This window comes from Natrix helvetica (assembly GCF_964273705.1).
Source record: "Natrix helvetica genome assembly, chromosome: 5".
Classification (NCBI taxonomy): domain Eukaryota; kingdom Metazoa; phylum Chordata; class Lepidosauria; order Squamata; family Natricidae; genus Natrix; species Natrix helvetica.
The window spans coordinates 99,357,135-99,378,015 of NC_138551.1; the positions used below are offsets into that span (position 1 = coordinate 99,357,135).

At 43.9% G+C, this 20,881-nt stretch overlaps 1 protein-coding gene across 2 annotated transcripts in view; it reads left to right on the plus strand.

The window, feature by feature from the left end:
• MYPN (myopalladin) overlaps positions 1 to 20,881 on the plus strand; it is a gene marked incomplete at its 5' end in the record, with an annotated part of 93,474 nt that overhangs the window by 16,340 nt on the left and 56,253 nt on the right. For both annotated transcript variants that reach the window (XM_081956202.1, XM_081956203.1), the window contains 6 exons: positions 1,405 to 1,580; positions 3,152 to 3,203; positions 11,436 to 11,586; positions 14,749 to 14,820; positions 15,733 to 15,874; positions 18,160 to 18,183. In XM_081956202.1, the coding sequence (XP_081812328.1) occupies positions 1,405 to 1,580; positions 3,152 to 3,203; positions 11,436 to 11,586; positions 14,749 to 14,820; positions 15,733 to 15,874; positions 18,160 to 18,183 (617 nt within the window). The remainder of the gene's footprint in view (positions 1 to 1,404; positions 1,581 to 3,151; positions 3,204 to 11,435; positions 11,587 to 14,748; positions 14,821 to 15,732; positions 15,875 to 18,159; positions 18,184 to 20,881) is intronic.

A 20,881-nucleotide genomic window follows, 5' to 3' on the forward strand; every position in this document is an offset into this window, starting at 1 on the left:
CACCATGCCAGGAGTCCAGACCAGCTCCCCCAGAGGCATCCGCTAAGGAGTGGGAGCGACCTCAAGAGCCATGGTCTAGGGTGCACATTGACTTTGCTGGCCCAGTTCACAGCCAGACATTTCTCTTAGTTGTGGATGCCTACTCGAAATGGTTAGAGGTAGTCCTGATGACCTCCACTATGGCAGAAGCAGTCATCAAGGTGCTACGGAGACTTTTCTCCACGTATGGCCTGCCCGACATCTTGGTCTCTGACAACAGGCCCCAATTCATGGTCATGCAATTTGAGACCTTCCTAGCAGCTCAGGAAATCAGGCATGCCCTGGTCGCGCCATTCCATCTGGCCTCCAATGGTCAGGCAGAGAGAATAGTGAGATCTGCAAAAGGGGCCCTCTCTAGAATGGGCCCGGGAGATTGCCAAACACTGGTTGGCCACTATTTGCTAATTCAGCACATCACACCCAGTGCCACTACAGGGACCACCCCCTCCGAGCTTCTCATGGTCGCTGACTAAGGTCCCACTTAGACCGGCTACACCCCAATTATTCTGCCTCATTGCCCCCAGACTCCACAAGCAAGATTCGGACTTTTAGAGTAGGGGATTCGGTATATGCCCACAACTATGCCAGGGGAACTCTGTGGATTCCTGCCACACTGATAGGCATCACCGGCCCTCACTCTTACCTCCTAGAGCTCGGTAGGAATTGGAGAAGGCATATTGACCAACTCCGTGGCCGTCTCTCATACTCCACTCTTAGACAACCAGAGGCAACTCCTGCATGAGTTAGCCAAAGCCCTACCCAAATGGAGCAAACAGCCTTCCACAACCAGCTGAAGCCCGAGGGTACCGGGAAACGTAGCTGGTTATGTTGCAGGCCCGCAGTGAGCTCCGAACGAACTGGCTTAGAAGCTCCAGCCGTGGCCCGTGAAAGGTTCCACGAGCTTACACTAAGCGGAGCTGTGGAGCAAACAGGTCCGTCTGACCTGTCCAAGGAAACCCCTCCTACTGAACTGCGCAGGTCAGGCAGAGCTACCCAAAAGCCCGCCTACCTGCGTGACTACGTAACAAGTAGAATTGCCCCATCAAAAAGGGGAGTGGTGTTAGATACTTGTTCTAACTACAGGGTTTCCACCAAGGTCCTCTGTTCTGGTGGGAACAGACGTTTAATCCTATTGGTCGAAGGGTCTGACAGCTCCCTATAAAAGGGCTGTCAGACTCAACCTTTGCTGGATTGTTCTCACTTGTTGTACTTAATAAAGAGCTGTTGTTACTGTTAAGCCTGTGTGTGTCTATCCATTACCCAATCTAACAGTCTGCTTAGGGTTGATTAGTAAGTTGTTGCTATTGTTGTACTATGTCTTCCCATTCATCTGTCAAGGGTAATAATACTTGCCTTGTTTTGCAGATGGTATTGTGAAGGGAAAGAGCTTGAAAATTCACCATATATTCAGATCATCCAATCAGGAGAGCTGCATTCTCTAATTATTGTTGAAGCTTTTGAAGAAGACACTGGGCGCTACTCCTGCTTTGCGTCTAACATCTATGGGACAGACTCAACGTCCGCAGAGATTTATGTAGAAGGTAATTGTGGAAGCTTGAAACTGAACTAGGGAAAGCAGCATATAGAACTTGTGTTACCGATATACATACATACATACATACATACATACATACATACATACATACATACATACATACATACAATACATACACACACACATACACACACACAAACACACACACACATATTTGCTGCTTTTTTCATTCAAATGAAGTCCTGAGATATGGAAACAGGTTTTCCAAGATGTAAGAAGTAATGCTACTCTTATTTATAATGTGCATGAAACCACTAATTTGAAAGGATAATGATAGCTGTCATCTGTTCTTGAAGAAATCAAAATGTCTTCCCACTGTCTCTTCCCATTGCCAATGGCCATATCTCTGTATATAAATGAAGCAACAATCATATTACAGATATCAACAGATCTGAAGTTGGTCCTTCAACCCTTAAAATCTTTTTGTCAGGGGCTATAATAAGATTAATACTATGAATTTCGCAAAAAAAAAAAAAAAAGGAAATGGAAAGAAAAACAGAATGGGCAGAATTTGGATGAGTAACATGTTTCAGTATCTGGGGACTATATGCGTATGTATGTATGTAAATGTATGTATGTATGTATGTATGTATGTATGTATATATGTATGTATACATACACACACACACACACATACACACATACATACTGTCAGCCAGCTTTGCAGAGTTCTTTGCAGTGTTTTGGGTAGTATTTGGAAGAAATTAAAACTAATTGCCATCACTTGTATGATACTACAATCTCTTTATGGCATTGTGCTTTTCATTCATGCCAGAAGCAAACAGACATTCTATACGTGTATGTGTGTGTGTGTGTGTGTGTGTTTGTGTATACACATTTATTTGTAAAGCATATACCTATTACCTAATTTACCTATTTAACCATGGAATATCCAATTTTGAGGATATTGCCTGACCTTTTTAAAGCTGTTTTAAGCAACAAACATCATATCCGAATCTATTCCCAAACAAGTTTTAAACTATTTCTCTTAGGAGTCTGAATATCATGGAAGATGTAATGTCTTATGCATTATGATATAATCATAAAATTTTATAATTTATATGAGTTGCAACATAATCAATGCATTTGTATAATGACTATACAATGAACATGATGTTATGTGGCTTCCACGGTACTTAACATCTACACCAAGGAGTGAAATTTTCTATTGCAACACAAATGATGGTCAGTTTTAAACCAGTTTATTGGTAGATTTTTCCAGCAGTGACTGAAAATAGTAGTTGTATTTTTCAGTGGAATAAAAAGTGTAAGGGTGCCAATTGTCATCTGTCCAACAATACTATAGCAGAACCAGCAGCACAGGGCTTTGTATGTCCTTATAAGAAATATGTCTCCAAAAGGGGACACATTTCTTATAGGGACATAATTGCTAAGGAAAGTTTCCAAAGATATTAGGATCCAGTCCATAAATCAAATTAGTTGCACCAAATCATTGTGATATCAACAACAAACATCAAAGAGGCAGTCTACATTGCACTCAGATAAGTAAATTAATAAATATGTTGCCCAATGGAAGTAATCTTTGCTTTCCCACAGGGGCCTCGTCTTCAGAATCAGAAAGTGACAGTGGCAAAGAAGAAATGGATCGGTAAGTATGGTGTGAATTTGGGACATTCGTGGACACTTCTATTCTTGGGTTAGATTTCCCAACTTGTTACTTTGCTTTTAAAAAAAATTGCAGGGAATTGGGGTGATAGGGAATTGAATCAGAAGAGTGGGAATAAACTTCTCTCCCATCTCATTTTCCCAACCTAGTTATCTGCGGGATCGCATCCTACCCCACACATCCCTACGGCCAATCCGCTCTCACAGAGAGGGACTCCTCCGGGTACCTTCCGCTAAGCAATGCGGGCGGGCGGTGCCCAAGAGTAGGGCCTTCTCTGTGATGGGCCCAACCCTCTGGAACGACCTCCCCCCCGATATTAGAACTACTGTTGATCTCCGCTCCTTCCGTAAGAAACTCAAGACCCACTTGTTCAAATTAGCTGGCCTGGCTCAATTGTAATTGAAAGCAAAATATAGTATAATTGAATCCTGACCTTCCTGGATGGCATTTTTAAATTTTTAAATTTTGGGGTTTTAAATTGGTTTTAATGGTACTATTTTAATTTTTGTAAAATAGTTTGGTTTTGTACGGACTGTGTGTTTAAGTTGGTTTGTCTGGTTTTGTGTGTTGCTTTATTCTTTTTGTATATTGTCTGTACACCGCCCCGAGTCCCTTCGGGGAGAGGGGGCGGTTTATAAATTAAATAAACTAAACTAAACTAAACTAATTATGGCAACTGTTTCAAAATGCTCCTTATATGAATTGGTATGTGTTATTGATCAGCCAAAAAACAAGTAGTGGATCAATTTTATTTGGAAAATGATGCAGCAAGTTCTTTGGAAATCTCCCTAATGATTTAATATATGTTTTTATGTAGGTGTTGTAGAAAACAATACCAAAGAGGTTAGCCATTGTCTTCTTCTGAGATCTCTTTTTAACTTTCCTACCTAACCAGAAGCCCTGTAAACTTAGCTTCCAAATAGAGAAAAGTTGACTAGATGTCATCACTAGTTTAAGGTTTAAGGTTTAAAGTTTATTTAATTTATAGACCGCCCCCTCTCCCCGTAGGGACTCGGGGCGGTGTACAGACCGTTCATGATCAAAACAACAGAACATAACATAAGACATAGAACAAAAACAACACACACATACTGTCTGTATATAAAACCCCAAAACCAATTTAAATAATTAAAAACAATTTTAAAACCCGTTTAAAACCCCAATATAAAATTTAAAAAGCCATCCAGGAAAGTTAGTAATAGATGTTAAATGCAATTACGATTATAATTATAATTAGGCCAGACCAGCTGCTCGAAACAGGTGGGTCTTGAGTTTCTTGCAGAAGGAGCGGAGATCAGAGGTGGTTCTAATATCGGGGGGGAGGTCGTTCCAGAGGGTTGGGCCCATCACAGAGAAGGCCCTACTCCTAGGCACCGCCCGCCCGCACTGTTTAGCGGAAGGTACCCGGAGGAGACCCTCTCTGTGAGAGCGGATTGGTCGCAGTGAAACAACAAAATCAAAGCCTGTATAGTAATAATTCCCATCTTCCTCACCTCCCTTTGAAACTAATGTGGAAAACTAAGGCTATAAAGTTGTTCAGAGGTAGATGATATGCAAGTTTAATAGATGCTGCTGCTGCTGCTGCTGCTGCTGCTGATGATGATGATGATTAATCAAAAATTATATGTACCCCAAGGCTCTGTCTTAGGCCCAGTAATCTTCAATATCTTCATCAATGACTTAGACAAGGGGATAGAAGGGGAACTCATCAAATTTGCAGATGACACCAAGGTGGCAGGAATAGCCAATATTCTAGAAGATGGACTCAGGATACAGAAGGATCTTGATAGACTTGAACATTGGGACCTGTCTAACAAAATGAAATTCAATGTAGAGAAAAGCAGGGATTTACATGTAGGCAAGAAAAACCAAATGCATAGCACAGGTGGTACCTGCCTCAACAGTAGTAACTGCAAGAAGAACTTTGAGTCAGTGGTGGGTTTCAAAATTTTTTAAGAACCTCTTCTGTAGGTGTGGCCTGCTTTGTGGGAGTGGCTTGCTGGCCATGTGACTGGGTGGGAGTGGCTTGCTAGCCATGTGACTGGGTGGGCGTGGCCAACTTGTAAAATGTGGTGAAACTCACTTAACAACGCTCTTGCTTAGCAACCAAAATGTTGGCTCAGTAACTCTAGCATTTGAAGCATGCAAGTCTTAAAGCTGTCAAGTTACAAGACCCTTGCACCCTTAACCCTTTAGGAAAAAAAACCCCAGGGGTGTTCAAACTTGACAGCTTTAAGACTTGTGGACTTCAACTCCCAGAATTCCTCCTCTCGCTCTTCACCTTGATGATGTGCGGACGGGCGGGGAGAGGGAGCTGGAACCAGTTCTAAATGGCACTGTAGATTTGTGGAACCTCTTCTATAGAAAAGGTTAGAACTGGCAGGAACCCACCCCTGCTTTGAGTTCTAGTAGACAACCACTTAAATACGAGCCAGAAATGTGCTCCAGCTGCCAAAAAAGCCAACCCAATCCTAGAGTACATTAATAGAGTGATAGAATCAAGAACATGTGAAACGTTAATACCATTTTATAATGCCTTGGTAAGACCACACTTGGAATATTGCATCCAGTTTTGGTTGCCATGATATAATAAAGATGTTGAGACTCTAGAAAGAGTACAGAGAAGAGCAATAAAGATGGTTAGGGGATTGAAGATTTACTTTACTTTACTTACTTTATTTCAAATTTATAAACCGCTCCCTCTCCCCAAAGGGACTCGGGGCGGTGTACAGTCGAAATAAAAAACACCATACATACATATAGATAGAGGACGCAATATACAAACTGTACAGTAAAGTAAGATTAAGAACAACATTAAAAACAACCCCTAAAAACTACCCCAAAATTAAATTAAATAATTAAAAATAACTGCCAGGAGGATAAGAATAGAACTATAGATGGGCTAGGCCAGCTAATTGGAACAGGTGGGTCTTGAGTTTCTTAGGGAAGGAGCGGAGGTCAGTAGTGGTTCTAATATCGGGGGGAGGTCATTCCAGAGGGTTGGGCCCATCACAGAAAAGGCCCTACTCCTGGGCGCTGCCCGTTGGCATTGCTTGGTGGACGGCACCCGGAGAAGTCCCTCCCTGTGAAAGCGAATTGGTCGCAGGGATGTATGGGGTAGGATGCGATCCCGCAGGTAACTAGGTCCTGTGCCATGGAGCGCTTTAAAGATGGTAATCAACACCTTGAAACGCACCCGAAAAACCACAGGTAGCCAGTGCAGCTCGCGCAGGAGAGGTGTTATGTGGGAGTATCTAGTACTCCCCATGATAGCCCGCGCGGCCGCATTCTGGACCAGCTGCAGTCCTCGGGTGCATCTCAAGGGGAGCCCCATGTAGAGAGCGTTGCAGTAGTCCAGACGAGACGTCACCAGCGCATGAGTGACTGTGTGAAGGGCGTCCCGGTCCAATAAGGGGCGCAATTGGCGCACCAGGCGGACCTGGTGGAACGCCCCCCTCGCCACGGCTGCCACATGGTCATCCATCGACAGCCGGGCATCTAGGAGGATGCCCAAATTGCGTGCCCGTTCCACGGGGGCCAGTTGCTCGCCCCCAATGGCCAGCGATGGAGTCCACTGGTTGAATCGGGGCGCCGGTAGCCACAGCCACTCCGTCTTGGAGGGGTTGAGCTTGAATCTGTTGTCCCCCATCCAGACCCGAACGGCTTCCAGACACCGGGACATCATTTCGACGGCCTCGTTGGGGTGGTTCGGGGTGGAGATGTACAGCTGCGTATCATCAGCGTACAGATGGTATCCAACCCCAAGACCATGAATGATCTTGCCCAGTGGCTTCATATATGTGTTGAACAGGAGGGGCGAGAGGACCGACCCCTGCGGCACCCCACAAGTGAGCGGCTTCAGGGTCGACCTCTGCTCCTCTGCCAACACGCATTGCGTCCGGTCGGTGAGGTAGGAGCAGAACCACCGCAAAACGGTGTCCCCCACCCCCACCCCCTCCAGCCGGCGCAATAGGATACCATGGTCGATGGTATCAAAAGCCGCTGAGAGGTCTAATAGGACCAGGATAGAGGAGCACCCCCTATCTCTGGCCCTCCAGAGATCATCCACCAACGTGACCAAGGCCGTCTCCGTGCTGTGACCGGGCCGGAAACCAGACTGGCGCAGGTCTAGATAATCGATTTCCTCCAGGTGACGTGGGAACTGTTGTGCCACCACACTCTCTACAACCTTCGCTAAAAAGGGAAGGTTGGAGACGGGACTATAATTAGCTAGCTCCGCCGGGTCCAGAGAAGGCTTCTTGAGTAAGGGCCTCACCACCGCCTCTTTCAAGGCGGCCGGCAAGGACCCCCCACCCAATGAAGCATTCACTAGCCCCAGGAGCCAGCCTCGTGTGACCTCCCAGGATGCCAGTACAAGCCAGGAGGGACACGGGTCCAATAAACATGTAGTGGCTCGCAGTCGCCCATGCAACCTGTCCATATCATCGGCGGCAACAGAGTCAAACTCCTCCCAGAGTGGTCCCTCAAGACTCGCTTCTGCCGTCCCCCCTGGTCCACTGAAGGGGACCCATTCACTCCGGATCTGAGCGATTTTGTCCTGCAGATATCCCCCAAATTCCTCCGCTCTACCCTGCAAGGGGGCTTCCCGCGGCCTCTGTGATAGGAGGGAGCGGGTCACCCGAAACAGGGCGACAGGGCGGTTATCTGCGGACGCAATAAGAGCGGCACAATGTTGACGTTTGGCCGCTCTTAATGCCACAAGGTAGGTCCGTAAATAGGCTCTTACCTGTGTTCGGTCAGATTTGGAGCGTGAGGACCTCCATCTGCTCTCTAGGCGTCTCTTGTGGCATTTCATCACCCTTAGCTCCTCGGTAAACCAAGGGGCCAGGGTGGTTCGTTGCCGCAGGAGAGGCCGCAAAGGCGCAACCCGGTCCAAGGCCCCGGCAGCCACAATATTCCATGCGGTCACCAGGTCCTCCATCCGGGAGCGGGTCAGGGTTACAGGAAGTGGCCCAAGCTCCTTCTGGAACCTATTCGGTTCCATCAGGCGCCTGGGGTGGAACCATCTAGGACAATCTGGTTCTGCCTCCCCACGGTGAGGGGTAGCGCCAGGGAAGTCAAGCCGGAGAGATGAGTGATCTGACCATGACAGGGGTGTAATAACCAAATCCCCTATTCCCAGATCACTCGTCCACTGTCCAGAGACAAAAATAAGGTCCAGCGTGCGGCCTCCCTTGTGTGTGGGGCCCTGAATTAGTTGGGTCAGGTCCATGGCTGTCATGGAAGCCATGAACTCCCGAGCCACCTCAGATGCTTCACCCGTTGACGGCAGGTTGAAATCCCCCATAACCAGAAGTTTGTGGGTCTCAACCACCGTCTCTGCGATCAGCTCGAGGAGCTCAGGCAGGGCCGCTGATGCATAGCGAGGAGCCAAGTATACAATCAGCAAGCCCAACTGCCTCCCTGGGCCCCATTTCACACCAAGGGACTCACAACCGGATATCTGTGGCACAGTGAATTCCTTCAGTTCCAGACTCTCCTGTATAACTACCGCCACCTCACCACCCTTACCCAGGGCCCGGGGCTGATGAAATGCACGGTAGCCCGGTGGGCACATTTCCATGAGGGGTAAACCACCCTCGTGGCCCAACCAGGTCTCCGTTATCCCTGCAAGGTCCAGCTCCCCCTCCGAGATCAAATCATTAATGAGGGGGGCCTTATTGACAACAGACCTTGCATTGCATAACATCAGCCTCAGGCCCTGGCTCTGTAGGTCCTGACCACCTAGAGTGCGGGGGTTGGTACAAGTGACCGGGCGTGTCCAGCAGCCATGGTCTCCCAACCGGCTACAAGATTTTCGTCCATCCTCGCACCCACCCCTCCCTACGACCGTTGGAATAGGACAACCGTCCACTGGAATATCATTCTCCCTCCCCTCCCCCACTCCGCTCACTCCTCTCCCGACCACACCTGTTCGCCTGGCACTAATCCCCCTCCTGGCCTGATTAACCCTCCCCCCCACCCTGGAACCCCCTAAAACAGATAAAAAACATTTTGTTAAAAAACCCCTGAGTCTCCGCTTCCTCCACCTCTCTGGGTTAATGAACCCGTCATCAAGGTGGGCCCTTGAGAGGGCAAAGGGCCATACCTGCGAGAGGGGGGACTCACAGTAGGAGCAGGTCTGTCCTCAAATAAATAATGGTAAGATAAACATATGAAGAATGGTTGCAGAATTAGTTATGTCTAATCTAATAACAAAAACAACTGGGGTGATATGATAGGAGTGTTCCAATATTTAAAGTCACAAAGGCTTTAGGATGCCACAAAAAAAAAGGGGGGGTTAATCTATTCTTCAAAGCACCTGAAGGCAGAACAAGAAGCAATGGATGGAAACTAATCAAGGAGAGAAGCAATCTAGAACTAAGGAGAAATTTCCTGACAGTGAGAACAATTAATCAGTGGAATGGCTTGTGGGTGCTCCTATACTGGAGGTTTTAAAGAAGAGATTGGACAATCAGGGGGTTGGACTAGAAGATCTCCAAGGTCCCTTCCAATTCTGTTATTCTGTTATTTATACAAACGGCAAACTATAATTTCATAGGCAATTCAGTTCATATTGGTATGCAATTGATAGTTGTCTTCTACAGACACTAATTATGCCTTCTCCAATTGCAGTAGCTTGAAAATATAAGCAATCATTACATTATTATTTTCAGGTTTATGGAGACAAGATTTTCCTGGCCCTTCTGTTCAACATTTGAAACAGTTTTTTTCTTCATTCCAGCAAATCCATAAGATATAAGCCTTCAAAAGGCTGGCCAAGTAGAAATGTGTCTTTCTCAAACTTCACTGAAGTGTCAAGAAGAAACTGAGGTCTCTTGCTTTCCACTAAAGCGAATGTTTTGTTCTCAAACTTTTCTTCTTAAAGAACAGGATTAGAAAGGATTAGGTCTCAATTAACTAGAGTTTCCCTTTCTTGCTGCTAAAGATCCACCTGTCACTAGATAAACTTCAATATTTTTCATATAATGAAAATGAGTATTATGTTTGCCAAAAATGTGACAAGTCTTGCCAATGAGAAAAACTGATCTCTGCAGCTGTCTGTTCAGTCACTGCTATGTGATATTTCCCCATTCCTATTTCCAGACGGTAAGAATGACTTAGCCAGTGAAGGTCCATTCTCACCCTAATCCCCAACTATAAGCTCCCTCTTTTAATGGGTCTCCTTTTTAATTCTCAATGCCTCAACATAGCCGTCTCTTCACTCACATATATTCTGATCATTGCAAAGAACTACTCATGCAGATTAACAATAATGGAAAATATGAAGGACTTGTATTAGTTTGTGGACCACAAGGATGCCTAGCACTTTGAAGAAATCTGCTAGTAATTTCTGAGCATTTGAAGCAGCACTCAAAATATTTGGCTTTCTAAAATTATTGACGTTCTGTTGTTTAGATTAGTACAGTGAGGGGAATGCCTCAAAATCTCAGGGCTGGACTGGAAAGTTGAGGAAAAAAAATCCCAGGAAAAAGCAACAGCAAACCATTACCATAATGCTTCTGAGGAGAGCTGAGTCCAGTTCAGGGGCATCCTTAGTTTTAACTCCCTCAGGAGCAGCTGGAATATTCCATCTTTCACCTCTCAACTAGAGGAAAAAATTGTTCACCATTCCTGTTTCCAGAGGTGGTATTCAGCTGGTTCGTATTGGTTCGGGTGAACCGGTAGTGGAAATTTTGAGTAGTTCAGAGAACCGGCAAATACCACCCCTGGTTGCCCCCCCCCCCGCCCCCCATCATTCCCTGTCCTATATTCCCTTGTTTTTTTAACTCAGCTGATTCATGCAGCAGAGCGAATTGCCGCACCTCAGCTGAGCTAAAAAAAATATAGCTCAGCTCCCCAGTGCTGACACCGAGGGCAGTCTTTGAGTGCTGCCCACATACGTGAAGCGTGCTCTCATACAACTGGTAGGAAAAGATTTAGAATCCCATCACTGCCTGTTTCCCACACAGAGCAAGGCATTAAACCACAGAACTTCCTTAGAATTCTTAGTGAAGACAAAGGGGAGGAGACACACTTTAGGGCAAGGATGCTTTGAGAAGCTTCAAAGTCAGTTGTATGACAAAACTTCCCTATCCATCAAGGTAGCCTTTTAAAATCACTCAAAATCAATGGATAAAGGTAGTTTCAGCCTTCACAAACTCATGTTGTTTCCTTTTTTTTGTCAATTAGCCTTTTCCGACTTTTCCCCAGGTACCAAAACCAGACTAAGACCTCATCCACTGCACCTCCTCCCGCTCCACTTCCTCCCACTCCTCTTCTTGCTAATTCTTCTGCAAGCCATCAAGAATGCATTCAACCACAACCTTTGATGAAACATCCTGTCTCAGTTCCTGTGTATCAGGTATGAAAAATAAATATGATGCTTTCCTCAAGGGGACAAAAACAAAAATGCCACTAGCTTTGTGTAGCTGTGGTGCTGTCATCCAGTCTGCCCCAAGGTGCTATTTTCTGAATGACATTCAGTCATTTGAGAATGGATTGCAAGATTCAGAATTCCAAACCAGCACATTCCATTAATGGTTTTGACCAAGAATTCTGGGATGGGCAGTCACTGGTACTTGGGGAGTATCCCATGGAAGAAACCAACTGTAGGCTAACATACATAAAAGACACCATGTTACAGAAGCAGCTGTTCTATAGACTAGGATTAATTTGCATGTTATCCTTAATCTTTGGTTTTCGGTTGAAGTGGTAAAGCAATTTTATTTTCATCCTGGTATGAAAAACAGGAGAATGCAAACCAGGCCAACATAAATTATTTATGAGTTGGGGAAACAAGAATATAATTTATTCTGAAAAGAAAGCTGGTTATTGCAAATACAATTCTACTTTATTCGGAAGGGTTAGAGAAGCAATTCCAGACCGTTTGCATTTTTATCTTACTAAAAGGCTAGGAACCCACAGCTGATGCAGCTTTATGTCACCCTTAACTATTCCAGTTATGAAGTAGCATTCTATTTCTTCTCCAACTGAGTCTTTGCACATTTCACTGACATCCTTCTCTGAGCTTTTAATGACCAAGATTTTCTAAAGCAGGGGTGTCAAACTCAAGAACCACGGGCCAAATCTGACCCATGGGGTGCTTAGATCTGGCCTGCAGGACCGCCTGGCAACAGCAAAGGACCGCTCTAGGGTGCCCCTGCCAGTGAAAATAGAGCTCAGGAGGGCCACAGGCAGCCCTCCCAGGCTCCGTTTTCAGAATAGATGACCTCCTGCAGCCTTCTGTCAGCAAAAACGGAGCTCAGGGGGCAGCGTGCTCCGTTTTCACTGGCAGAGGACTGCAGGAGGCCATTGTGGCCAAAAATGGAGCCTGGGGTGGTGGGCACACCCCTCCTGACCTCCATTTTGCTGGCAGAGGGCTATCAAACAAACTACTAGTATAGGTGGATGGAGGAAAGAAATAAGAATCCTAGGCGATAAATAAGCAGAATGTGGTAGCTCTTACAGATTGTTGTCGGTGTTAAAATGTTTATTCATTGGATAATATAAATATGAATGATTCTGGATAAAAGTATTTTCAAACAAATGCAGTTAAAGGAGAATGTTGGTATATTGACGGTATAAAGATCCTTGATTTAAAATGCACAATTCGATTTGAATGAAATATAAAGAATGATTGTAGTAATGCACGGAATTTAATTGTAACCAATCGACATGCTAGCTGGAAGATGTATTGAAGAGTGTTTTGTGTGTGTGTTATCTGTCTAATTAAAACAATAAAATTAAAAAAAAACTACTAGCAAAAGTGGCATTTGATCAGAAGGCAAGGAGGCATTGAGAAATTCATCTGCTGAGACAATGGATCACCCGAGCCTCGCCTGGGCCACCCAGGTGCCCCCAACACAAATGATGTCAAGCTGGCCATGCCCCCCCCAGCCCCCCCCTCCCAGCCCCCCAAAATCAAACACAACCCTGATGCAGCCCTAAATGAAATCAAGTTGGACACCCCTGTTCTAAATGACCTTTGGACAATGAACATGTATTTTTTAAATTAAAAGCTGCTATGAGTTCTGTTACTGCTTTGTGCTTTAATGTTTCTTTATTCTGTGAATGTCCTCACTTATTTTAGCATATTGTAAACAACCTGGGTCATGAACATTGAGCACCCTGCAAGGATGACAAGGAGTCTTCTCATATATTGGTGCTACTTTGACAATTTACTTCTGTCTCTTCACTGTCCATATTTTAGAATTCTTGCAATGGTTTACATTTTAAAACTTCTTTTAAAAAATAACAATAGCCGTAACTGTATTTTAAAGCTATTTTAGGAAACAGTGTTCCAGATTGGGATTGTTTTAATAATGAAAGAATTGGATAGAAATAACGATATAAACCAATTATTTTTGTGAATAATAAATGGTTCAACTTCAGCTTTTTTTGTTAAATTGTGGGGCAATGTGTGGCCAAGGGCTTGAGCCCGATGTTGCCAATATTTATCTAAGGCAGGGGTGTCCAAACTTGGGAACTTTAAGACTTGTGGACTTCAACTCCCAGAATTCCCCAGCCAGCCATGCTCCCAGAATGGCCAATGTTGCCAATGTTTATCTAAGGCAGGGGTGTCCAAACTTGGGAACATGCTGGCTGGGGAATTCTGGGAGTTGAAGTCCACAAGTCTTAAAGTTCCCAAGTTTGGACACCCCTGATCTAAGGAGAACCAATTTGGTCTAGTGGCTAAGGCACCAGATTAGAAACAGGAGGCTATGAGTTCAAGTTCCTCCTTAGCCATGAAAGCCAGCTGGGTGACTTTGGGCTAGTCACTCTCTCTCTTAGCCCCACCTGCCTCATAGGGTTGTTGTTGTGGGGAAAATAGGAAGAGAAATGGGTGTGGGATCTGTTCATTGCCTGGAGTTATTCATAAAAATAATAAAAGCAGGAAACCAGCAAGCAAACAAACAAACAAATACATGTTTCCTTCTAACCCTTATGTTCAGTGATGCTATGAAAATTGCCACAAGGTTAGGTTCCATGTCAGCTGGACTTTAATATCATGCTTAAAGATGTTCTCCTGCAAAGTCTACACAGTTTGGACAATATTTTTTTCGTATAGTTCTCTCTTTTTTAGAAGCAAAAATGTTATACTTATATTATAGCAGGGGTGGGCTGCTGCTTTTTTTGCAGGGGTATGGGAGAACCTCTAGCTAAGATTCTATGCGGTTCGGAGAACCCCCAAATCCCACTCCTGGCTGGCCCTGCCCACCTCACCCTGCCCCTCCCAGGAGTCCCCACGCATCCCGTTTTGGATGTAGGTAAGTGCAGGGCACGCAGGGGGCTTCCAGGGGGGCCCCAGAGCCTGAGAAGGCACTTTTCGCCCTTCTGGAGGCTCGAGGAAAGCCTCCGGACCCTGGGGAGAGCAAAAATGCCCCCCATGGTGCATGAGGCTGACTAGGCCATGCCCACCATGCCCACACCCACCTAGCAACCCGGCAGAGAACCCCTTGCTAAAATTTTTGAAGCCCATCCCTGATTATATGCCTTAACATTTGTTTCTTTGTTTCACTACTAGAATCAAAGCCCTACTAATTATTTACAAGGACTGGATGGAAGACCCCTAATAGCTGCTCCTGTGTTCACCAAGGTGATTTGCTTGAATGAGCTCTTCTCATAAGGGGAAACAAGTACTAGCCGGCTTGGCCTAATTCCAGCTCTCCCACCCCAGTCTGTATTTTTAAATTTTGGTCTTAGGCTTAGTTTTTAATTTTTATAAATTTGTACAGGGGTTTAAAGTTTAATTCGTTTTTAACTATATTTATGATTATTTGTAAGGTTTTTTAATTTGGTACCTGTACACCACCCCAAGTCCCTTCGGGGAGAGGGGGCGGTCTAGAAATCAAATCAAATCAAATAAATAAATAAATAAATAGTACTGTAGATGTGATGATCCAATCCTCAGGCCATCATTGTCCAATCCTAAAATAACTTTCAAAAGCTCAGTGATTATATCATCAGCCTGAGTGTCCTAAAATTGCTTCTTTTACATCAGTACATCTTCAGCACACCTATCTGAAAATATTGGAGACTTCTGTTATACAAATTAAGGAAGTTCTCCAGATGACGATCTCCAATCTTTTAAAAGCAACATCAGCAAAGATAAAATTGATAGTAGATTCCAATTCATTTAGAAAGCACCAGATTAGGTAGCATATATTGTAGTTTAAAACTTCTGTCCTGCTACTTTCCACTGACAGCTTTAACAGGTAAGTAGCACACTGCCAACCTGGATTAATGTAGAAAGATAAGCAGGGATTCCTCTGGTCAGTACTTGGATGGGACCATGTTTGAAATCTTGGGCTGTAAATTAAAGTAGGAAGCTGAGCAATGGGCCCCTATTCCTGCCAAAACCAATGGCAAATCATGACAAGAAAACTGCACAGATGTATCCATTCAGTGACCAGAAGCAAGTGCGCTCAATGCTGAACTTTGCTTTATTCACACCTGTGTAATAATCTTTAAAAATCTTAAAATATCATAATGTCTGTTTTTGTTTTAGATGCTACAAAATATATCAGCCTCTGAGGGTCAGCTGGTCGTGTTTGAATGTCGGGTGAAAGGAGCTCCTTCACCAAAAGTGGAGTGGTACAGAGAAGGGACATTGATAGAAGATTCTCCAGACTTTAGAATATTACAGAAAAGTACGCTTTTTAGGTAGTTCTCAACTACAGGTAGTCCTCAAGTCCTCACAACTGAGCCCAACATTTATGTCGTTAAGTGAGACATTTGTTAAGTAAACCTTGCCCCATTTTTCAACTTTTGTGATGACCCAGGGCACGACACAAAAGCAACACAGCTAGAGAACAGGTCTTGCTTCCCTTTATTGCTCCAACTTTGCCCCCAAACATCCCCATGTTTACTACCAAGTCCTGGAGCAAAGCTCTCACATGCACCTTCAGAAACCTCTGGCCGTGAGTACTTGGTAAGCCAGGTTAGCCAGATAGTAACCAGAGCAAGAAGTTCAGCGAAGCAAGCAAACCAGTCAAGCCCCATAAGACAGAGCACAATAATCTCCAGGCGTGGGCAAGTGCACATGAAGTTCCACAGATTCAATGCTTGTTCCTGACAAATGCCACTAGCACCTCCTTACATCTCAGTCCCCAGGCACTCTCCTTCCTCATAGCCAGCTCAGTCTGCGTTGTTCTTGCCTTCTCTCTTCTCTCCGTGATCTAGGATCAGGAGGGGGTGGTCCTTGCTCTTCACCTAAGCTCTGTCTCTCCTGCTCCTCCCTGTCTGCAAGCCTTTCTAATCCTGAAAAACCTTGCCTGGACTGACTCTGCCCTTCCCCAGTTTCCTCCAAGTCCAACGGAGCCACCCTTACAATCTCTGTTGGCTCTTGTTCCAGCTCATCTTCCTCCACAAATTCAGTCTCCAACAGGGGCACGACACCTTTCTGGAATCAGTTGTTAAGTGAATCACTGCAGTTGATAAGTTAGTAAAGCAGTTGTTAAGTGAATCCCCATTGGACACAGCAACGGTCATAAATATGAACTAGTTGCCAAGCATCTGAATTTTAATCACATGATCACGGGGATGCTGGTAAGGTCATAACTGTGAAAAATGGTCATACGTCACTTTTTTCAGTGCCGTTGTAACTTTGAATGGTCGCTAAATGAACGGTTGTATGTCGAGGACTACCTGTACTGTAGCATTAAAGAGGGGTTTTTTTTGCTGCATGTGACTGACAAGGAAATATTTGTAAATAAATTCTGTGAAAACTGCATTTTTAAAGTACTATTATCTCGTGCACTATAGAAATAGTTGTAATAATTGAGACTGCTATTGATCTCAAAGCACATGACACATTCATGTTAATATTGTCTCCATGTTACAGATCAAAGTGATAAAGCAGGGAGAATGATTTGAAGCAGCTTCAAACCATCATATCTGGTTTTACCATATGAACAATACAACTACTTGCATTGTATACAAAAACTGATGCAACTGAGAGAATTTAGTCTGGAAACTCAGTTCAGTTTTCCATAGCTATTCACAGTCCAGCATAGGACTGTAGAGAACAGCAAATAACCTTTTGATGAATTGGTAATTTTCTAGATTGTTACCCTTTTGCCCACCCAGGGTAAAACATTTAAACTCTGCCCCTAAAACTTGAAGCAAGTTCAGGTTTGGGTTTCACCAATAGAGAAATGAAATGAAATTAAAATATGGTGGATATAACTACCATATGTATATTCTGGCTTATCATAGTAAAGGTAGGGAAACAGGAGTTCATAGTTAACGATCAGCAATAAACAGCAGTGTATTGTAGAATATAATGCCTTATTGTGTAGGATACTGCACTATGCCGTGTTTCCCCGAAAATAAGACAGGGTCTTATTTTCTTTGGACCCCCAAAATGAGCACTTTGAACCCCCGAAATCAGCATTTTAGAGGTACAGGAGGCAGCGAGCATGGTCACCTCATGACAGCTGCTGTGTTGCAGTATTTTCAGGGAGGGCTTATTTTCAGGGAAACAGGGTAGTAGACAACAAGGCATAATCTTAAACCACTACAAATTCATACAAGCCAATGTTATTTCTAATAACCAACTTCTTCAAAGACCAGAGCATTCTTATGGGATGGATGGCTTGGAGTCTAGCGTGTGACGGAGGTCTTTGGGCAGAGTCAGGAGCAATAGGACCTGATCCTGGTTCTCCACTGTGATTGGATCTAGATTTTGATTCTGACTCTTCCTTTTTCTCCTCTTCCTCCTTCTCCTCTTCAAGATGAGTCAGAGATTAGGAACAGGACCAAAAATAACTGTATTACTCCAGCAGTTTAAAGATCCATCTATCTGGATTTAAAGAAGCTTAAGTATACAAATTGCCCCCCAAATATAGAGTTTTTCATGCAAAACTTTGAAAGAATACGATGTATGTTAAAATAAATACAGAGTTAAGTATTGTTTTTTTTTCTTTTTTATTAGAACCTCGCTCCATGGCTGAACCGGGTAAGTATATTTATCCCAGTGCACCTGCTTACTAAATTACTTCACTCTTACAGACTTGTTGCTGTGATTAAAAAACATGCAAGCAGATTCCCCCCCCCCCCCCAAAATGTATTATTGCAGTTCCTGCTTCCCACACACTGAGGTATTCTCGTCAGTATGTCCCATATGCATAAAGCAAAGAGATTATATTGTTCAGGCAAGCTATATTAGAAAAGCTGATTCTGTTCCAAACATATAAAAAGGGACAGGACTTCAGTCACACAATTGCAGTGGTCACCTTGAGTACTTTGACTCTACCTACAATTATCCATGGACATGAACTTCTTCTATAATATGAAGCTAAATTATTTATTAGTATATTGAAATGTGGAAGAATACTGCTACTCGTGTTTTCCATTAGATATAGGGGACAAGGCCACTGCTCTTTTCTTGACTACAAGAAGTATTTATTTTTATTATTATTTTTTTATTATTTGTCAAGCATGTATACGATAACAGATATATGTATAAACATGTTCATGAATACATGAAATGGATACAAATAAATGGAGATAATTAGGACAGGGATGGTAGGCACTTTGGTGCGCTTATGCATGCCCCTTACAGACCTCTTAGGAATGGGTGAGATCAACGGTAGACAGTCTAAGGTTCAAAGTTTTGGGGGTTTGGGGAAAAAACCAGAGAGTCAGGTAGTGCATTCCAGGCATTGACCACTCTGTTGCTGAAGTTGTATTTTCTGCAATCGAGTTTGGAGTGGTTTACCTTCTTTTTGTATCTATTGTTTGCTCATATATTGTTGTGGTTGAAGATGAAGTAGTAATTGACTGGCAGGACATTGTAGCAGATAATTTTATGTAGTATGCTTAAGTCAGACCGAAGGCAGCGTAGTTCTAAGTTGTCGAAGTCTAAAATTTCAATCCTGGTGGCTTAAGTTATTCTGTTGCAAGCAGAGGAGAGGAGGACTCTTCTCATGAAGTATCTCTGGACTTGCTCAATTGTATTAATGTCCGATATGCAATGCGGGTTCCAGACAGATGAGCTGTATTGGAGAATTGGTCTAGCAAATGTTTTGTATGCTCTAGTCAGCAGTACAATATTACCAGAGAAGACGCTACGCAAGATTAGGTTAACAACTCTTAATGCTATTTGGCAAAGTGTGCGCGTGGCGAACCAATACCAACCAGTTGAGGAACCCACCCCCGATTGTGAAATATTCCATTCAACTTCACCTGAATACAAAATACAAAATAACAAGGTTGGAAGGAAGTTGGAAGGGAACTTGGAGGTATTCTAGTCCAATCCAGAGTTACCCTGAGTCTACTCCACCCAGAGGTACCCTATGGTAAGATGGGTGGCTAATGAATGGGTTAAGATGGGTGATAAATAAATAAGCCTCATGCCCAAGCAGGAGGCCCTATTGTCCAATCTCTTCTAAAAACCACCAGTGATGGAGCCCTCACAAGTTCAGGACTCAAGTCATTCCACTGGATAATTGTTCTCACTGTCAGAAAACTTCTTAATTCTAGGTTGGATCTTCTTTTGATAAGCTTACATCCATTCCAATTTCCAGCATTCATTCTGGTCCTGTCCTCAGGTGCTTTAGAGAATAGGTTCACACACACACACACACACACACACACACACACACACACACACACACACACACACACAATCTGTGAAAAAAGCAAAAAGTGCACAAATAACAACAGAATCATCTACATACCTACTCTGAAAAAGTCCCACTGATTTTAATCGGACTTATTTCCAGGTCATTCTAAATAAAATTCTAAGTTAAGAATATAGCATGATGCTTTAATTTGCTAATGAGGCCCACTTAATTGAAAGGAGCCTATTCTCTGTGAGGTCAGAATATCATTAGCACTGAAATCTTGGAAAGATGACTAACACTGACCTTGAAGAGATTCAAGGGGTGGAATTATGCTTCCATTCTTCATCTTCACTAGATGGTCCTTATTTCAAAACTGGGACTTCCGCTCTTTTCCAGCCTTGATGTGAATGAAACAGACCTTATTATGTCCCTTACTTTCTTGGAAGTCAAATGTACACCAGATGATGTTGGATCGTACTATATTTATCCAACTTGCCAATGGAAGTGTATTGTCACACCTCAACCTGTGCCAATTTTTTTTTCACTTAACCCTCACTGCTCCACATTACTCTCAGTCATGAAATATGAGAGAATCGCTTCAGGCATTCCAGGTCCGAAATTGGAGAAGGCCACGTCAGGAATCCTCCCTCCAAGGGGGAACCCTGACTGTGACTATTTTTTGGATCTGAGTCAGTGCTAGATGAAAGTGCACAAGGAACCTCATCCAGGGACTGTGGAGTAGTGACTCCATGTTTAAGGCACATGAAGTGTGTCCTCCAAATGGCTTTGGAGGAACAAAAGCACATTTGTCTGTACCTTTTGTGGGAGAGTTTTTTGTGGCTGGGCATGAATAGCCAGCTCCTCACTAGCTGATAGTCTGCCCACTTGCTAGAATTCATCCTTAGGGTTTTCCCTTTCCTTCTAAAGTGCATGGGTTGCCCTTTCCCTGAACAGCTGAGCAGATTTGGTTCCTGTGGAACTCAAAACCCTTCGTGGTGGTGGTAGAGTCTATAGGACAGTGATGATTAACCTTTTTGACACTGAGTGCTGAAACTTGAGGATGTGCATGCTCCAAAGCACCAGGACCCG